The following is an 18,136-nucleotide window of genomic DNA, read 5'->3' on the forward strand; positions in this document are numbered from 1 at the left end:
ATTACAAAAATTACTAAGCTACCGCCATTTTGCACAACCTATTGGGAAAAATGAAATGTAAATTAAGCCTTTATAAAATTAGCTTTTGTTCTAATCAAATTTAGATGTTTTATTTATTTCCTTCTGTGACAGTTTTGATTACATAAAGTAACAATACAATAACAGTGATACATTTAACAAAGCTTCGTGATAGGTTTTAGCACATGTATTTACTGGAGAAGGGGGAATAGACTGATGCAACACAGAAGGCAACATTTTAAGCCCTAATGTTCTCTTGCTTAAGCACATAAAATTCTTCTACCTACAAGCAGGTATAAGAATTGATATAATAAATATGTCAAACACACTTTAAAGACTTAAATTGTTTCAACTCATAGAGGTAAAACTAAAGAAAACAAAAAAAAAAATTCCATCCCTTGAGCAGTTATTGCAGTGTGAAAGTGCTTTACAACATTCTACAACTTGAATGTGGAGAGAAAAGCCCATTTCATTAAAAAAAGAAAATCAGTACAAGGACACCACTTTTGAAGTTAGCATTTACTCCTTACTAAAGCAAAAACTGTCATTAGAGCATTAGCAGATCCCCTGTGACAATATAGTACCCTTGGTTATTCAGCTAGTCTTAATTAAAGGATTGGCAGGGCTCTCTAAATCAGAAATTCTATTCGAAGTTTCTCCTCCAACAAAGAATATTCCCTAGCACTTTCTCCCAAAACACTTCTCACCAACTTGTGACTACACAACCAACAAATCAATCCTATACTGCAGGGATATAGTCCTTTAACCATTTCAGTAAAGCACCATACTACCACAACAAATGAACATCCAGATTAGGAACAGAGACTACAATTCCAATCTACTAAAATATTCAGCATCAACAAGCCAGAATTCTCAAGATAACAGGCTTTGGCCTGTTAGGAAATAAGAACTCAAACTCCCATAAACTTTCTCCAGCTCTTCCTGGAAAAAAACAGTATCACATCTTGTTAGATCACAAAAATAAGCCTGCAGCCTGCTTTTCCCAACACAGATTTGCAGAATTCTAGTGAAAATTTACCTGCAGAGAGCTGCCCAACAAAGCCAACAAGGTGTCCAAGGTCCTTCCAGCTACAGCTGCCTCTGGTGCTCACACACCTGAAAAAGCAAAGAGAATAATGCATCACTGCATGGACCATGTGGCCCCAATTACTTAAACTGATTGAATGAAGAAAAGTAATCAAGGAGCAACCTCCCAGTTGCCTTGACCCCTCTGTACCTGAGACCTTGTGGGGTTTCAGTTACTTCTATCTTCTACCGTGAAAGAGCATGGAGGCAATATAACAACATTTACCTCTATTTTTTTTTTTTTGATCATTTCTATGTCCAGCTCATAGCCTGCTTAGAGCAGTAGCTCTAGAGAGGCAAGAGGTCTGTAATCCTAGATGGTTTTATTTGTTTTTAATAAGTTTTGTCCCATTTATTTCAAAATCATCTTAATTCCTGCCATTTATGACTGGTGAAAACCCTAGATAATGGCAATTCAGACCTCCATTGGATTATTCCACTTTTTATTTAATTTAAAGAAAAGTCAGGTCAAGCTATGTTCCCAAAGTCGTATACTCAACATACAAGGAAATAGATGGTTTTGATTTTAATCAGCATTGCACTTCAAACATGCTGTTACCTAATCCCATTTGAGGATGCAGTCACACTGAAGGAAGAGTGATGCTGCACAGAAATCTGTGGTAATGCTTCAGGCCACAGTTGTGAGGTATTTTACAGCAGTACAAAAACTACAAAGAATTTAAACTATCAGTACTTTAGAAAGCATGAAATTCTCTCCAAACTACTTCCTTCTTGGGTTATAAAATAATGTCCAACACTGACCTTATTTCCAGTAAACAAGTCTAATGCTTTTTTCTGAGCTCTGTAATAAAAAAAAAAAATCACTGTGAAGAGCAGATCTGGGTTCTGCCTGGTGCTTGGGTGATGGTGGCATCAGAGTAAGAGCAGCACCATACGCAGACTTTCCAGATGCACTTTCTAAACTCCCCTCACTGTAAAGTCACAGGGCAGCTTCAAATAAAACCTTCTCTCAGGTCCTGCTGGTACATTTAGGGGTGTCTGGATTCACCAGAAACATACAGCCATCCCGTGTTTCCTCACACGTTTGGTGTTCATTGTGTCACCACTTGTGTAGCACTTGAAGCCCGAGCAGACTCTTTGGTGACAGCACGCTAGGGAGAAAACGGCCACGCCAGCACCTCACCAGTGAGGAGCCCTCTATCTGGAGACGTCCCCCTCAAGCAAACAGGGGACCTGGCATTTAGCCCCTGATGCGGCACCGCAACAGCTTCCCAACAGGGAGGTTGTTTTTGTGTTTGCAGCATCCACAGTGGAGCCCAGAACTCAGCCTTAGAGCAGGGGCAGGAGCAGGCGTGCATCTGACGTATTCACTGCAGGCTGTGCTGCAGAACTGGGATTTCCCACATTTTGTGAGAGGCTGAAGAAGCCAAATATCTCTGCCTCTGCCAGGATGCCCCCAGAAATGCTTCTTCCACCTGAAACAGAAGCTAGAGCGTCCAGGCCTGTGCCTCCCTCACAGGAGGGAGGAGGGCAGGCGGCGGGCAGACCCGCCGCAGGGCAGGGCAGGCAGCGCCGGCCGGCCTGGGCAGTGGGGCTGAGGCACGAGCGAGGGGGGCAAAGGCCGGGGGGCAGCAGCTGCAGGGCCCGGTGTCTCAGAAGGGGCTGCACGCAGGGATGGTGGTGTCCTAAAGTCTGAGCTGGGAGACCAAACACGGCAACCGCGACTGCCGCGAGCTGATTGCAGTGACCAGGGCCTGATAATCCTCAGATGGCTCCACTGCCTGCTCGAGCTAGCACACAGGTCAATAGGAAGCATCAGGGTTTCTAAAATTCAGTCTTTTTTTAAATTAATTTATTAAAAACACATTAAATCTCCAGTTGTCAGTCACTGAAGTTGCCCTTACTTGATGTGGAAAAATTCTTGCTATTTTCTTGAAATTTCCATTCACTGTAAGCTTGCAGAAGGCTTGCCTTCTCTGGCAAATGAAGCTTTACTAGGGAACAACATATAAACAGCTTGATTTCAAACTGAGCTCTTGATGCAATACAATAAACAGAAATGAGGTATTGTACAAAGCAACTGTCTCACTGCCTGTTCCCATGGCTCTGTTGATTGTTCACAGCTCACTCCCTCTGACAGAAGTTTCATGCTGTAAAAGTCAAGCCCGAGCCTCTACATCTGCAGCCACAGTTCATGAAATCAGCTAATTCAATCCCACGGTGAGAACTGCTGCTTCATGGCTGCAGCAACTTCTGCAATCTAACCTTTGTGTGCAACAGCTGCTTGGGAAGTGAAATTGAAACCTGTCCTCACCAAAGTCATTATTGGATGATGCTGTAGTAGAAGGTACTTTTACATTGCCTGGATTTGGTTTGTGGTTTTTTTATTACATCATTTTCTCTGTTTTGAATGATCTCTTAAAAAAACCAAACAAACAAACAAGCAAGCAAGCAACTTTCCAACCTATTTCCCGTCACCCCAGAACAGAGTCAACATATACTTACTACTGGTAATGAATCTGAAAATTTATTAAGTGATCACAAGTTACCATTGTCAACATCTTCATATCAATTTTTCCTTCAATCAAAACCGTGTATTTTTTTCACTGTTGAGCCCACTCTCCCCATTACTGTTATAGTATGGAACAAGTCTTGCCTTCCCACTACTCAGCATCCTGACTTTCAGTGCCTCCTTTTCTCCCCCAAAAAATCTCCAACTCTGTTTGACACAAGAAGAACTTTACAACATCTCTAGAGTTCTCATATATATAAAACTTCCCATCAAAATGAAGTTCTTGTGACCTGACCCATCCAAGCTGAAAATAAGCACTCTGAGATTTGTGGAACAAAGACTTCCTTTTCCCCATTAGCGTACCTCAAGTATCTTGTTCAAAGAGAAAAGCTTTTTATCAAAAGCTGAGCCCACCAAAAGTCATGTCTTTATGCAATATGCATGTACAATAAACACATTTCATGGCATATCATATTACAGATTTAGGAATATTACAAGTATGCATTAGTGATCTGAATAAAGATAGGTCAGCTGGATCTGAGCTACATTTGCTTCTTGCAAAGGTTACAAGTGAATGTCATCTTAACTACATCTGCATTGCGTTAAGGCAAAACTCCAAATTGCTGAAAAAAGAAACAGAGGGGAATTGCTCAGTTTTTTAGAATGGCTCCTGAAGGGAAGAATTGTCATAAAAACTGGGTCACGAGATCTACAAGTTAGCCAGTGACAGAACATAGTCTAAAAATAATAAAAAGGTAGGTGTACTAACAAAATACCCTCTAGTTCTAATTAAAGTCTGGGCTGATTTTGTATACAACCAGAAATTTTGGCAGAAGGCCCAATTGGCAAAGCAAGGAGCTGTTAATGAGTTAAAATACAAAAATAAAACATGCAAGAAGCAGAAACAGGGCCAGGCAACAAAGGAGGAGTACAAAAGCATTGCTTGAGCGGTTAGAGATAGTATCAGGAAAGACAGATCCCAGTCGGAGCTCAAGCTGCTGAGGGGCATAAAGGGTAAAAGGAAAAGAATTCTGTAAGCATGCTAGTAGCAAACTAAGTCTCAAATGAAATGTCAAGCTGCTGTTGAATGGGAGAGACAACCTGGTGGCAGATTATATAGTGAAGGCTGAAATATTCAATGATTTTTTTGCCTCGGTCTTTAGAAAGTTCCCAAACCTCCATACACACCTGCATAGTTTGAGAAAGGAGGAAACACAAAAGTAGGAGGGATAAGGACTATTTTTAAAACCAAATCCAGAGAAACTGGGTATATTCATGTCTACAGGGATAGATTGGACCCACAGAAGGATGGTGAAAAAGCTGGGTGATGCGGTTGTGAAGCCACATCATCCTCAGAACATGTGATGATCCACAGAGGTCCATGGAAAGGAGCTAAATATTACAGTCATCTTTTAAAAGGGTGCAGAGGAAGATCTGAGGAACTAAATGCTGGACAGCTTCAAGTCAGCTTCTGGGAAGTCCATGCAGCACATCACATTAGGATCCATTTCCAAACAAATGAAGGACAAGAAGGCAGTGAGGAAAAGTGTGGATTTACAAAGGGCAGATCAGCCTTGACCCATCTAATTGCTTCCTCTAATGAAATTACTTGCTATGTGGACAAGGGGGGAGCAGTGAATATCATATACAGCTCTCAGTGTCTCCACACACCAAAGCCACCGGTTTTATCATTGTAAAATCTTCTCCTGCAGTGCCTACAAGTCACAAGTACCTTTCCTCAGCTGCAAAGACACCTGTGGCTGCTCCAGCCTTCCAAGATCACTTGTTTCTCTCTCCTGAGACTTTGGATCTCCTTGCTCAGGTTTGCCTGTTTGAGCTATTTCATGTGATGGGACAGCTCCCAGCTAAGTATTCTGCAGAGCTGCTTAACTCATTTATACAACGCCTAGGATAGTTGTTAGGTCCCACCATCCTCTTGCTCTCTGAACTAATTGTATATTCCATGGAGGTTTTTTCCTAATTAGCAAATGAATCTGGAATTCCAGAAGTGTTCATTCAACACTAAAAATCCCCACTTAACAAGTTTTCTTCTGGATATTTTACACCTCTAAGATAATTATCTTCTTACATTTGTTCCAGCTGAGTGAACATTTTAGGCAAGTCTTCATCCAGCCACATAGATACAACACATTTCCTTTAGTGAGTCACACCCAGCTTTTCTGTTTTTACAGATGAAAACAAAAAAAAAAACAAGAACAAAAAAGAAAAAGCATGCAAATTAGTGCCTGTATATTTACTTTCTGCTTATTTTGTATTCTTTTTAGAAGATGGGGATCACAAGATGATCATTCTGATGAATTCCCTCTCTTGTGTTTATTTGTGCACATTTTATGTTACAAGATCACCTTTTAGAAAGAAAATGCTTTGTTACATTTTGAGGAGTTTCATCTTATTCCATTAAAATATTTTAAATCAGTTCTTTGTAGCTCTTCTTTCTAGATTATTTCTCAAAACATCAAAAATGCTTATGACAGGTTGTTTACTTTAGGGGCCTGTCATTATTTTTATCATAAAAGTTTAAACTGCAAAATGAAAAAAATAAAATATTGCTGTATTTTTCTAAGTGAAGGTGAATTTAACTCAGATTCTATACTGATTGGGCCCACAATTATATGGATCTAAAAGAGGACTAATCAAAGGTACTCGATTACACCAGTAACTAGCATAATTGGAACCAGAATAAGGCCAGAAGCCTCATGCATCTACTGCCCTCTCGAGGTTTGCTAGAGGTAATGCCAGCAATTAAAATACTGCCACTTGCTAGGAAACTGCGAACAATTTTCTATGTAGTTGGCCTGCTCCTGCAATCCTACAAAACCACGGAACTGCAGTCAAAGTGTGGCAGAGCTTACCTATTATCATAAAGTACCGATACTCTGAATATAACATCTTCCTTTAACCAAAGATCTCATCCTGCAGGGGATTAGCACACACATCTGATCCACACACAGCAAAGTATCCACTTGCTCCACTGGGATCAAATTTGCAAAAGCAAATTATTCCATGTCTTTGTGAGATTGGAGGCAGAAGCTGTAAAAGTATTCTCTGCTTCTTGTAAGGACATGGGAACTGTCAATTGTAATGTGCAATGCAGTATTTCAAATAATACGTATTTTTAATATGTATGTATTAGCAAATAAGACAGTTGTGTCTAAGATTAACAAGTTGCAGAAATATGAATAAAACAGATTCTTATTTATTCTGTTCAGATTAATTCCAAGTTATTTAAAATTCTGCTTTGAGTACCATTATGTCATACATTACAAAATATATCATCTCAAAAAACAAATCCAGACTTATTTATACAGATTACTTAACTAGAACAAAGGATATTTTTCATTCAGATGCAACTGGCCTACTATGAGGATTTGCCACTTCATGGATTTCAGATACTTATGAACAGGGAACAATTTAATTTTTTGTTTAATATGCATTCAGTCTACTGATTAACATGGATTTAGCCTTTGAAAGTGTTCTGCTCACCTGTTATCTTTTCAGTCAAAATCATCTCTCAGAAAATATTCTCTGTGTGTTTATACATGTGGTTTTGCACTGTGCCACAAAGACAGAAACTAGCAGAGGGAGCAGAGAGCTGTCGGTCCATCTCCTGCAGTTTATGGGAATATTTCCATCTGGGCTACTATTATGCTGGATAATAAGTAGCCTGTGCAAGGATCTGTCTTTAAATTTGTGAACTTTCAACTCCTTTTTAAGTCAAAAAAAAATGTCACTTAAAATTTAAGTCAAAAAAATCTAGACAAGGTCCTGGGCAACCAGCTTTAGGTGGCCCTGCTTGAACAGGAGGGGTTGGACAAGATGACCTCCAGGAGTCCCTGACAGGCTCAGCCTTTCTGTGATTCTGTGAAAAGTAACATATGCAGAAATGGGACCCTCTGTCCTGCAGTCTTGGTGGATCACATGCAATTACCAAATCCATCTAATTTTCTACGGTTATCTATCAGGGTTGTATTCTTGCTTTCTCAAGGAAAATTCATTCATATCCCTTAGCCAGAAAGAGGCTATTAGGTTATTAAGTCACTTAATCACTTCAGTCGGGAAGGCACAGCCATCAGTTTGTGCATCTATGCTCAGACACATCCTGTCAATGTGTGACTAACACATCTGATAAGTACAAAGTAAATTCCCAAAGGGAAAAAATAATGGCAGAACATTTATGCACGAAAATTTCAGCACAACCATCGTTTTCATTTTAGTCAGCCAAATTATAAAAATAGCAATCACAGTGTACTTAGCTTGATTTAGCTTTAATGGGCAAAAGCAGAAAATAGAATTGAGTAAGTATCTATTCGCCATGAACATACTGGGTAACCTATTCTGCAAAAGCTGCAGCAGTCTGCTCCACCACCCATCCATTGCACAGCTTTGCTTCTGGGGCATTTTTGCCTTCCTTGGAAACAGCCACTAACCACTGCTTGCTCTAGGATGCCAAACTGGTGCCTGTAATCAAATGAAAGCTCCAGGGCATCTTGCTAGTATTTGGGGTTAAGTTAGCTTTCTCTTTGGAAGCTGGCAAGGATTTTTCTGCTCCAATTAGGTGCTGCATTTCAAGGCCAGCTACCTCCTGTCTCCTGGGCATTCCACTTAAAACTCTTTGCTATTGCAGAGAACCCTAGACACTGTCATATGCTTTTTCTCTCATGACAGAGCACAGATTTCATCTTGCATTTTTGTGGAAAAAAGTATTAGTTCTGCAATGGATGTTAAAATATCTTTTGTGGCTGACAGCTCATTCACAGAGAAAATGGCGCAAAGTAGACCCACCTGAGTAAAGTGTCTGTTACTCAAGTACAGGTGTAGGAGATTAGCTCTGATGGCAATCCCTCTTTCTAGACCTGTCTTTACTCCAGTGAAAAAACCCTGTACTTCTGCAAACAGTTTTAGCCTCAAGGAGTCTGTGATAAAATCCTCATTTTCTAAAAGATCAAACATACATTCTGTTAAGTTCTGTAACAAGTTAGTGCTCTCATTTTATGCTTTTTACAGGGACAGAAGTGGAATACAGTTCCATTGTTTGGTTCACTGCCATCATTTAAAGGGTGTCATCTCCACTTACCTCCTCCTCCTGCAGGGGAGTGGGAGCAAGTCTGAAATGAGAAGATACATCCTCCCATGCTGTAGCACTGCTCACGCCACAGTGCTACATCCATCTGGGCTTTTTTTCCCCTCAGTGCAGCGGGGGGATGTATTACAGAAACTTGTATGGGAGGGCTACCTAGATTGGCAGCATTGCTTCAAACCACGAGCGCCCCAGCAGCTCGGAGTCCCAGCGTGGCCCTCGGGCTGCCGGCCCGGCTGGCTGTCCGTGCCTCTCCTTGCAGCCTGTCTGTCACATCGGCTCTTGGACAAACTGGAGCGGGGCTCAGCAGCTGGGCTGCCATGCAGACAGCTACTGCGGGAACAAGAAGAGATCGGAGGGGTCATTCACTGCTCTTTTAGCTGCTTCACAGCACACCAGAAAAATGCAGGAAGTAGTATTTTGTCTACCTGTAATGTTCCTGTGAGTTTTCAGGAAAAATTCAATATGAGTCCTTCTAAAAAGCAGTCCTAACAACAATACACTTGCTCCAGAATGAATAAAGATCAGTGCTACAAACCACCTACAACTCTACTTCATTAGCCAGGTGTGACATGTCTGCAGACTAGGATAGCTCAGTTTAAACTGTCAACGTTTCAAATAGTAATTCAAGCCATCCCACACTCTTCCATGGTAGCACTCTCTTCAGGTCACACAGGATAGGTAGGGTCTTAAAAGGTTCACATCAGTTCAGAGCCAGGGCTCAAACAGGTCTGTGCCGCTACAGAAAACAGTGAAATACATACCAGCCCCCAGTATACAGCTGAAAAGGAGTTTACCCTTGAATCCTAAAAATGTATCTCCTCTTTGGTACTTTGTTAATTACATGTGCTACTTCATACCAATCTAGTGTCACCTAAACTGTTCCAGGTCTCCACCTAGTTTCAGTTTTTCACACATGGCTGTGCTTCCTTGCTAAACTTTTATTAGTAACCCTATAAAAGCAATACAGTTCCGCATGCTATCTGTAGACTACAAACTGTGGCTCATGAGTCACTGGCATCTCTCCCGAGTCTGCAAGGTTGGCAACCACACAGAGGTGAGTTCTAATCTAGAAGGAAGTGCATGGTCAGGGACCTCAGAGGCCATCCCCACATTATTTTGACCCCACTTCAACAACCATTATGGTTCCAAGTTACCGTGATAGTGTAGTTTATATGCATGCTTTGAGAGTGGCTAATCCCTTGAGTGGCTGTCTGGTCCTACACTTAGGGAAAATAAGAGAAAGTTACAGGGCTGCCATGCCTGGGCTTTGTGAGACACAGCCTCTTAACATAATAAGGTATATTGGTCTTTGGCCATTCTGTAGCCAGAGAAACACCCCCTGAATGTTCACTGTTCCAATGCACTAAGCTGACTGCAGAGCATGACACAACACATGTATTTTTCCCTGAGAAAGACAAAGAACAGCCTGTGGCTTGTTCCACACACATTAGCTTCCAAACAAACTCTTACCCTGCTTCATGGCAAGTGTACCGCACAGCGGGATAACTCCAGGCAGTCAGGGGAGAAGATGGAAAGACACACGCAATGGACAATCTGCATGTGTTGTTGGGGACAGTCTCCACTGTTAAAGCATGCAGTGACTATTTTGCTTCATTTTTGCCAAAAATCAATTTATGGATACTCTAAAAGATAAACAATTAAATCAGTAACAGTCCTTTCTTCAGACAAAAGCTTACACTATTAGGCACAATCTGGTATTTTAAACAAGATTTTACATTAAATTCAGAGCAGAGCTACAGCTTCATTAATTTTTCCATCTGTTCTGTTCAGGCTTGTTGGCTTTCATGTAACATTTAACTTTTGTATGAACCCAAAGTGCCAAAAGCTAAACTGAGCTCAATTCTACTGTGCTTCACAATCTAACGGGGATAACACAGTTGTTTGCCTCAGATTTGGTAGAACGGAACAGGGTCCTTGTCACTGTTCATCAACTATTATTCTTAACTGAGGGAATATTGGGAAATGCATTTTTCCAGACACACCATTGTGTGTTGGAGGCAACCACGGCACCACTCACTGATGACATAGAATCACAGACTAAGCTATGAGTTTCTAGGAATTTGACAGTATTCGTATTTCTAGGCAAATCCACACGCCTTTAAGCAATTTGACTTTTCGTTGAACTTGCTAAATCCGTGTCTAGCCTTGTGAGTTATCCCATCCAAGCAGGAGATGACAGTCTAAAGTTAACCATCCACTACCTTTTCCGAAGCAAGAGGAAAGCAAATTATTGACAGTTGGTATTAAAAAAACAGAAAAGATGAAATAAACAGAGTAGCTAAAAAAAAAAAAAAAAATCCACTCTCCAAAAAAGGAGATCCCAAAGCTGTGATGTTAACATGGACTCAGTTACTGTAAAGTATTTCCAAAGGTTCTCAACACACCGGCTGTGCCAGTCCCAGACCCATGAAGTGGGGAGAGAGTCCAAGCCCAGGCATTTACCACAGCAGCTCAGTCAGCAAGAAACCAGCAGAGGCTTGCTGTCTCACCAGTGAAAAAGCAGAGCACTGTCAGGGGAAGTTCCAACCTTTTTTCCAGTATATTTACATCTCTGTGTGGATGACAAGGACTCTGATTTTGATGTTCAGTCAGAAACACTTAAGAGCTTTTAAGTTTTTATATGTATAAATATGGAACCATTATCCATGTTTCAGATAATGGCTTCTATTGCTCCAAGTGGCTCGTTCTAAAACAGAACTTAAACTGTTCTCCTGAATGAAGGGCAGCTCTCACACTTACAAGGTCCAGCAAACTTTTACCTGATCTTTAATATGCTAGCAGTAAGAGCTTTGTCTTGTGGGCTGATGCTGACACACAATGGCATGCGGACATAATAAATGGACTGTAAGGACAAAATTTAAGGCAATGAAAAGAGAAAATATTCAGATGCTTGCCTAGCACATAGAGCCTGAAAAGCTGCCAAGAGAAAAAAGCAGCAGGATAGAAATAAGCACCTTATAGACCAGGCACTATGCAAGGACTGCCAATCACAATATGGTTTTCTATAAAATGTCCAAACACCGGCAACAAGAATATCTAAGAACATGAATAGCCGTTACATTGCAATGAACCTCCATCTCATTTCATAATCCTGGCAAAACGTGACCTTTAGATTCACCTATATTGCTCTCCAAGACAAATGTACTTCCCAGATGGCAATGCTTCAGGCACAAAGGTGTACAGTGAGGAAGTTTGTATCAAGAATAAATTTTGTACTGTTCAAAAATGCACAGTCTGCCTAACAAAGCAGAGAAAGCAGCACTCGACTGTTTTCTCCCCTACCTTTGACTGCCCATGGGTAATTTTCAACTTCAACTTCCCAGGCCTTAACAGGTCAGCAACTTTTTTATCCCTTGTCCTGCAGAAGGCTAATTCATCCAAGTCCACAGCTTTGTGTTTTTCACAAGGAGATCTGACAAGCTGTTCCTCCGATTTCCAATCTGTGTCCAACCAAAACCAAATATTTAAAGAAATCATTTCAAGGCCTGCTATTATAGTTAAATAGGTCACCCTTTGCAGCAAGATGTCTGCACGTCATGGATATTGCACAGATTGGTATCACCTCTTCACCAAGAAACCTAATAATACAAAAGCCAGCAAGGACAGCAAGTAGCAGTAATTCCTTGTTTTTAAACCACTTTCTCCCATAACACAACCCTACAATGTGTTATTTTTATTTTAAACGTTGATCAATTCTCAGTCATAACAAAGTTTACTTTCCCTCATGTAGCTCATCTGACCTCTGTAAATGTGCAGGAGGCATTAGATCAAGTATGAATGAGACGTTAACAAGTTACCAGGACCGGATGGCCTTCGCCCAGGTGTTCTGAAGGAAGTGAGACATGGAAGGGCAGAGGTGCCAGTGAACGTGTGTAGGTACCATTACAGACAGGCACTGTGCCAGATGACTGGCAGCCTGCTGCCCGTCTGTCTCTCATTCACAAAAAGGGCTGTTGAGAAAATCCTGCAAGTTACAGACTGATGAGTCTGATCCCTGTCCCTGGTAAGAGGTAGAGGCTGTAACAAAGAGCAAGACTTACGAGTCTATGGATAGACACAGGCTTCTGGGAAAGAGTCAGCATGCTTCCTATGTAGGAAAACCCTGTCTTGCTAACCACACAGAGTCTTTGGGAGAGGTGAATAAGCAGGAGGATAAAGGTAATACGCCAGATATATCTGGATTTTTAAAGTCTTTGACAATGTTAAATACTCGAAGTTACGAAAGAAGTTAATGCTGCCAAGAAATTGGATAAAAGAACATATTACAAGTTGTAACCTGGTTAAAGGGTAGGAAGCAAAGCACAAAAAGCCCCATGAATCATCATGAATTGGTGACAAATTGCTTGATTAATCAAATGGTATTTAACTACCAAACACACTGGAAATATTTAGTGTTACGAGAAAAATTAACTTTTTATTAAGTAAAATAAAACAGAAGTCAAGAGGGCTACTGAATTTTCATCTCCTAAACTGCCGCTACTGTGAACAGTCCAGTACCTCTGCAAGTTAAACAAGTTGGATACCAATTATTACATGAATAAAAGTTATTCTAAATTTTACCATTACTCGATTTATTTCCACATTTAATTTCAAGCACCAACAGAAACCAGCACAATACAAAAAGTGAGAGAAAAACATGTATTTTATTTGTATTGAGGCAAAAGGATCTCATCTCATTTAGATCAAAGAAATGGATAGCAGTTGATTTAATCAAGCTTTTCAGAATTTACAGAAAACAAAAAATACCTTATGCTTATCACATCAGCATATGATTGAATTTCCTATGTCAAAACTCTCTCTTCCTTTAGCCTTGGCACAATTTTTTATTGCCCACAAAACACATCTCATATCTTTACTTGTCAAAATGTCATATTACCTATGTAAACATCTGTTTTACGTGTAAACTTCAATAAGTACATGGGAAAGCCTACTAATTTATCCACCCCAAAAAAATCAAGTATGAACTAAATATCAAATTAATTACATCATATTCTATATAATACTGTTTAAACAAGAACTATAGCCTGTTGAATTCATAACAAAAAGGACGCAGAAACAAAAAGCAGATGTGCAGTGTCATGCATTAGTGTAATAACATTATAAGGCAATAATAGAAAACTTAAATATGTGGGCTTTTTTAGAAGTATGCTTGCCAAGACAAAAATCAAGGCTGCATTCTTAGTCAGTTCATTTTGGTAGTGTATGATTTCTTTTTAGCTCAAGGCTCAAGCTAAAAGTGTTAACTTTTGAGCATATTCATCTGTTATGGTGTTTGATAATAGATACTTTCGTCAAAAATAAAACATGTGGATTTAAATTTTGCGCAACAGATTTTTTACTTTTTCAGATCAGATTCTTTATGTGAAAATAAACAAAAACTCTGTTCCGAAAGAATCAGGGTAAGTGGGAAGAAATAATTGAAATTAAATACTCCTAAAGTGAACAACATGTGAACAATAGTATCTCTGCATGAAAGAAAAGTTCTCCAGCCTAAGTCAAAAGACTGAGTTAATACTATTTTTATGGGTTTTGTTGCTTCTTTGCTCACTTTGTGCTCAAACTGAGTACGCAAAAGTAGTCAAGTAGTCATGTGGCAGTCTGGAAAGCCCGACACATCACCAAAGGTTTCCTTTATTGTTCAATGTGCCTTTGTAGTGCAGAGCAGAATCAACCTCAACCATCTAAAAAGGAAACTGAAATCACATCTCAAAGTTGTTATAAATAATCTCAAATTATAGTATCACAGTAATCAAGATTACTGTTCTTTTTCCTCTAATTCTAACTCAATTTAACCTACTACCTGTCATTTTTACAAAATGCAGTTCACATTAAAACATTTGCTGATAAGAAAAGCTTTTCTTTGAAAACAACACTGCTTCACATCTAGTTAGGCAGCTTGTGCATATCAGAGCATTCTGTCAAGAAAGACATGGAAAAGGGTAAAGGAGGAAAAGCTGAAATACGTCTACAGTTTATCTGTGCCTTTAATGCACTGCAGAACCTCAGGCAGCACTAGAAACAGCAAGTTTCTTCAGATGATCCATAAATACTTGCAAGCTGACATCATCAGTAAGAATGGGTGCTCCAGACTCCTATAAAATAAAAGGAAACAAGGAGAACTGATTATACTCATTGTGAAGAAAAAGCAATTTAAGGCACAGCACATTCCATTAAATAAACACGTTATGAATTTAGAAAGACCTTAGAAGTGTGTCATTGCTGAAATCCTCTGACAAAAATCAGCAGACTGTACATTCACATGAATTTTCATAACTTTACATAAATTCAGGCATAAACCACAACTACACTCTCTCCCACATTAATGCACACAGCAGTGAGCTGCAGTATAGAAAGATATTTACATCAACCATACAAAACTCAAGAGTTTCGACAGCTGCCAAATACTAACAGAATTTTTTAAAAGTAAATCAAACTTCCATGCCAGAGTCCTTGTATCATTCCTACTTCAGTGGAGCAGAGAAAGGTGAGAGGTACAGACACAACTAACAAATCGGTATCTGTCAGTAAGGCTCGGGCATATCAAAATGGTGAGAGGAAACAAATCCACTACGGGTCCGAATCGACAGCGAGTGAATGTCAGCTGGCTTTGTCAAGGAAAGCTGGGACATTCCCTCCTACAGCTCTGTGCCACTTCAGAGAAATGTCAAACACACCTGCTGAAGGTCATGCCACTGCAAAATTGGATCACAAAAGACTAAAAAAACCCTTTGGGTGGATTTTTGCAATTTACTTTTTGACCTCAGAAATAATTTTCAGAAATCCAAGAAGTTCAAAATGGTTATCTTTTAATTATTATTTTTAAACAAATTTACAGTCTATATAAAACAGCAATTGGCAACTCTGCAAATGTTACATAGCGACTCTCTTAGGTCCTTTGAAACCTATCTGCCATTACTTCCATTTACAGATATAGGAAGAATGCCTACAAATTTCAGTAATTCAACCTTTTCAAAGGTACTAAACACTCGTAATCTCCAAGTGAAATCAGAGCGCTCTGAACTCTTACAAAATCTTCCCAAACACACACATGGAAGTCTTAACGAGGAGGCTTAGAACTGGTGCCCCTTTTTGAGAACTGGCCAAAACCAGTTCTCGGTTAATGATCAAGGGACAAATCCAGGAGCAGTAAGAGTTCTTAGATCACTACAATACACTTGACACAATACACAGCCAGTCTCAGGGAAGGCCCACAAAATCATCTATCAGCTGATGATGGCAAGATTAGAATAAAGGACGTTCTACTTCCAAGCCTGCCAAACACTAAGCCTGAACTCTCTTATTTAAGAAGCCTCAAGGGAATTACAAGTAGTTTAATTCTGGGCCGGGATATGATTTGCCACCTTGTGTCTTACACGTGGAAGAACAGTGCATCATCATCTAGTAAATAAACCACCAAAGGAGTTGATAGACCCCTAAAAAAATAGATCCCTCACAATGACTGCTAGTGGTAACCCAGGGTAATTAAAACCAAGGCACAGACTCTACTTCTGAAGCTGAACACCTCATCTAACACATGCACACGGGCAGCAGCTGTCACCACTGCTACCACCAACTGCAGTAGCTTTCCTCTGAAAACTGGGAACCCTTCATTCCAGTAGGTAAGGTAGCAAATTATTTTATTTGCTGGGGAATAAAGTGAAAACTGGCAAGGTCATAAAGTACTAGTATGAAAGGTACATGAGAATTAGCTTTGTTTTTTCACAGACCACCTTAAATTTTGTTTTCTGTTCATTCAAAATTATTGATTTTGACAGTGATTTGGTGATAGCTAACTGGGCACTTGATTAAGATCTGTGCCACTGACCTCTTCTCTAATTTCAAATTGCACATTCCCCATAGTTACCAAGACAAAAAAAAAATTAAAAAAAAGAGTTGAAAATAAAAGCATTCTCAAATAAATGTCACATCTAATACAATCTGAAAATTTCAACTGCATCTTCAAAGACTAACCAACATAAGAGAATTGCATGAAAAGTTTAACTTAGCTTCTGAAAATTTTTTCTACATTGTTTAAGGCACCCACCTGCTACAGTTTAAAAAAAAAAAAAATTATATATATATATCTACTTACAATATTAAAACCCCACTAGTCAATTCATCACCTCCTGAAACATGGTTTCAGTGGTGTGTGGGTGCCCTCTTCAGGTCAATGTGGACTAACAAAATTTTCTGTAGACTTTCAGATATGCTCAAAATAAAATTACATGAAACAATCCAGGAAGCTCATAAGAAAAACAAGAACAAAACCAATTCAGTTCAGAATTTTCTCCCAACAGTTATATTTCTCATTTCGTAATTTGTACTTCATTCAACTTGCAAACACAGGAGGATATTATGTTGAGCACACACACTGCAATGCCACTGAGGAGATTAACACACCATTTCCTATGTTACCCTACAACTGAATTCTCTTAAACATTAAAAAGGAAAGCTGTTTTTTCTAAGATGTATCAAAGAGTCTCACTTATCCAGAGCGAACAGTTCTTCTCAGAGATCAGTTCAAGAATTGTTTTGTATTTGCATTTACATTTGGAATATTCTTTCATTTGCTTACTAATTAAATGAGCAGGAAGTAGTTGTCCTGTACTGTTGGAAATGTCAAAAGTTCAAAATCTTCCAGATAATGTTTAGATAAAAACAAGACCCTTTAAATTACAAGATTTGTGTGTATGTTGAAGGAGGAAACATGATGAATAAAAATGCTAATATATTGCTGGTTAGGTTATTGACTTTGGAGACAAGAGAGCTGAGTTCAAATTGTGCTGTCCTTGACTCAGTACAAAGTTTTCAAGTACTTCCACTCTGGATCTCACTGCTCCTCACTGCCAGAAGCTTCATTAGAACTTCCCTGTGAAAATGTACCCTGATAAAACTTACCTGACAAAAATCACCACCACAAAATTGCTACAAAGCTCTCTCACTCATGACCTGAACACTGTATGCCTTTTAGCAAAATACTCTAAACGTATAGTTAATATGTGGTTTCATCTGTCTGATGCCATTACATTTTCATGGGAAAAAGACACTGCACTGCATTCACCCACAGCAGAATTTCTCTTCATACTATAAAAGCTGAATGTGGAAGGAGAACATGGAACCGGGATGCCACGTTCAAGAATACAAGCTACTCCAGAAAGTTTAACTTTTGAACTCTTACATAACTTCTTTCCTAATGACAAGATTTGAAAAACTGATTCCTGGTCACCAGGGCCACAAAAATTCTGGAAAACATCAGCACACTGCTACTGATGTACTTTTTAGTTCTTGCTTATAACTATCTTCAAAATGTATTTCCCATATTGCAAAAAGGTCCCTTAGTCTTTATGTGTGGTAAGTCCTCTCATTCTAAGGAATCTGAAGGTATCTGTCTGAGAAAGATGGCTAGATATCAAAGCAGCCTAACAGAAGCTCAAAAT

General features: G+C 39.5%; 1 protein-coding gene across 3 annotated transcripts in view; it reads right to left on the reverse strand.

Annotated features, from left to right (window-relative positions):
* Nucleotides 1-13,323: 13,323 nt before the first annotated feature.
* The window catches only part of SEC23A (SEC23 homolog A, COPII coat complex component), a 28,120-nt gene continuing 23,307 nt past the window's right edge, over nt 13,324-18,136 (reverse strand). For all 3 annotated transcript variants that reach the window (XM_042791023.1, XM_042791024.1, XM_042791025.1), the window contains exon 20: nt 13,324-14,791. In XM_042791023.1, the coding sequence (XP_042646957.1) occupies nt 14,702-14,791 (90 nt within the window). In that variant the 3' untranslated portion in view covers nt 13,324-14,701. The remainder of the gene's footprint in view (nt 14,792-18,136) is intronic.

This window comes from Tyto alba, unplaced genomic scaffold (assembly GCF_018691265.1).
Source record: "Tyto alba isolate M040663 unplaced genomic scaffold, T.alba_DEE_v4.0 Super-Scaffold_18, whole genome shotgun sequence".
NCBI classification, from domain to species: domain Eukaryota; kingdom Metazoa; phylum Chordata; class Aves; order Strigiformes; family Tytonidae; genus Tyto; species Tyto alba.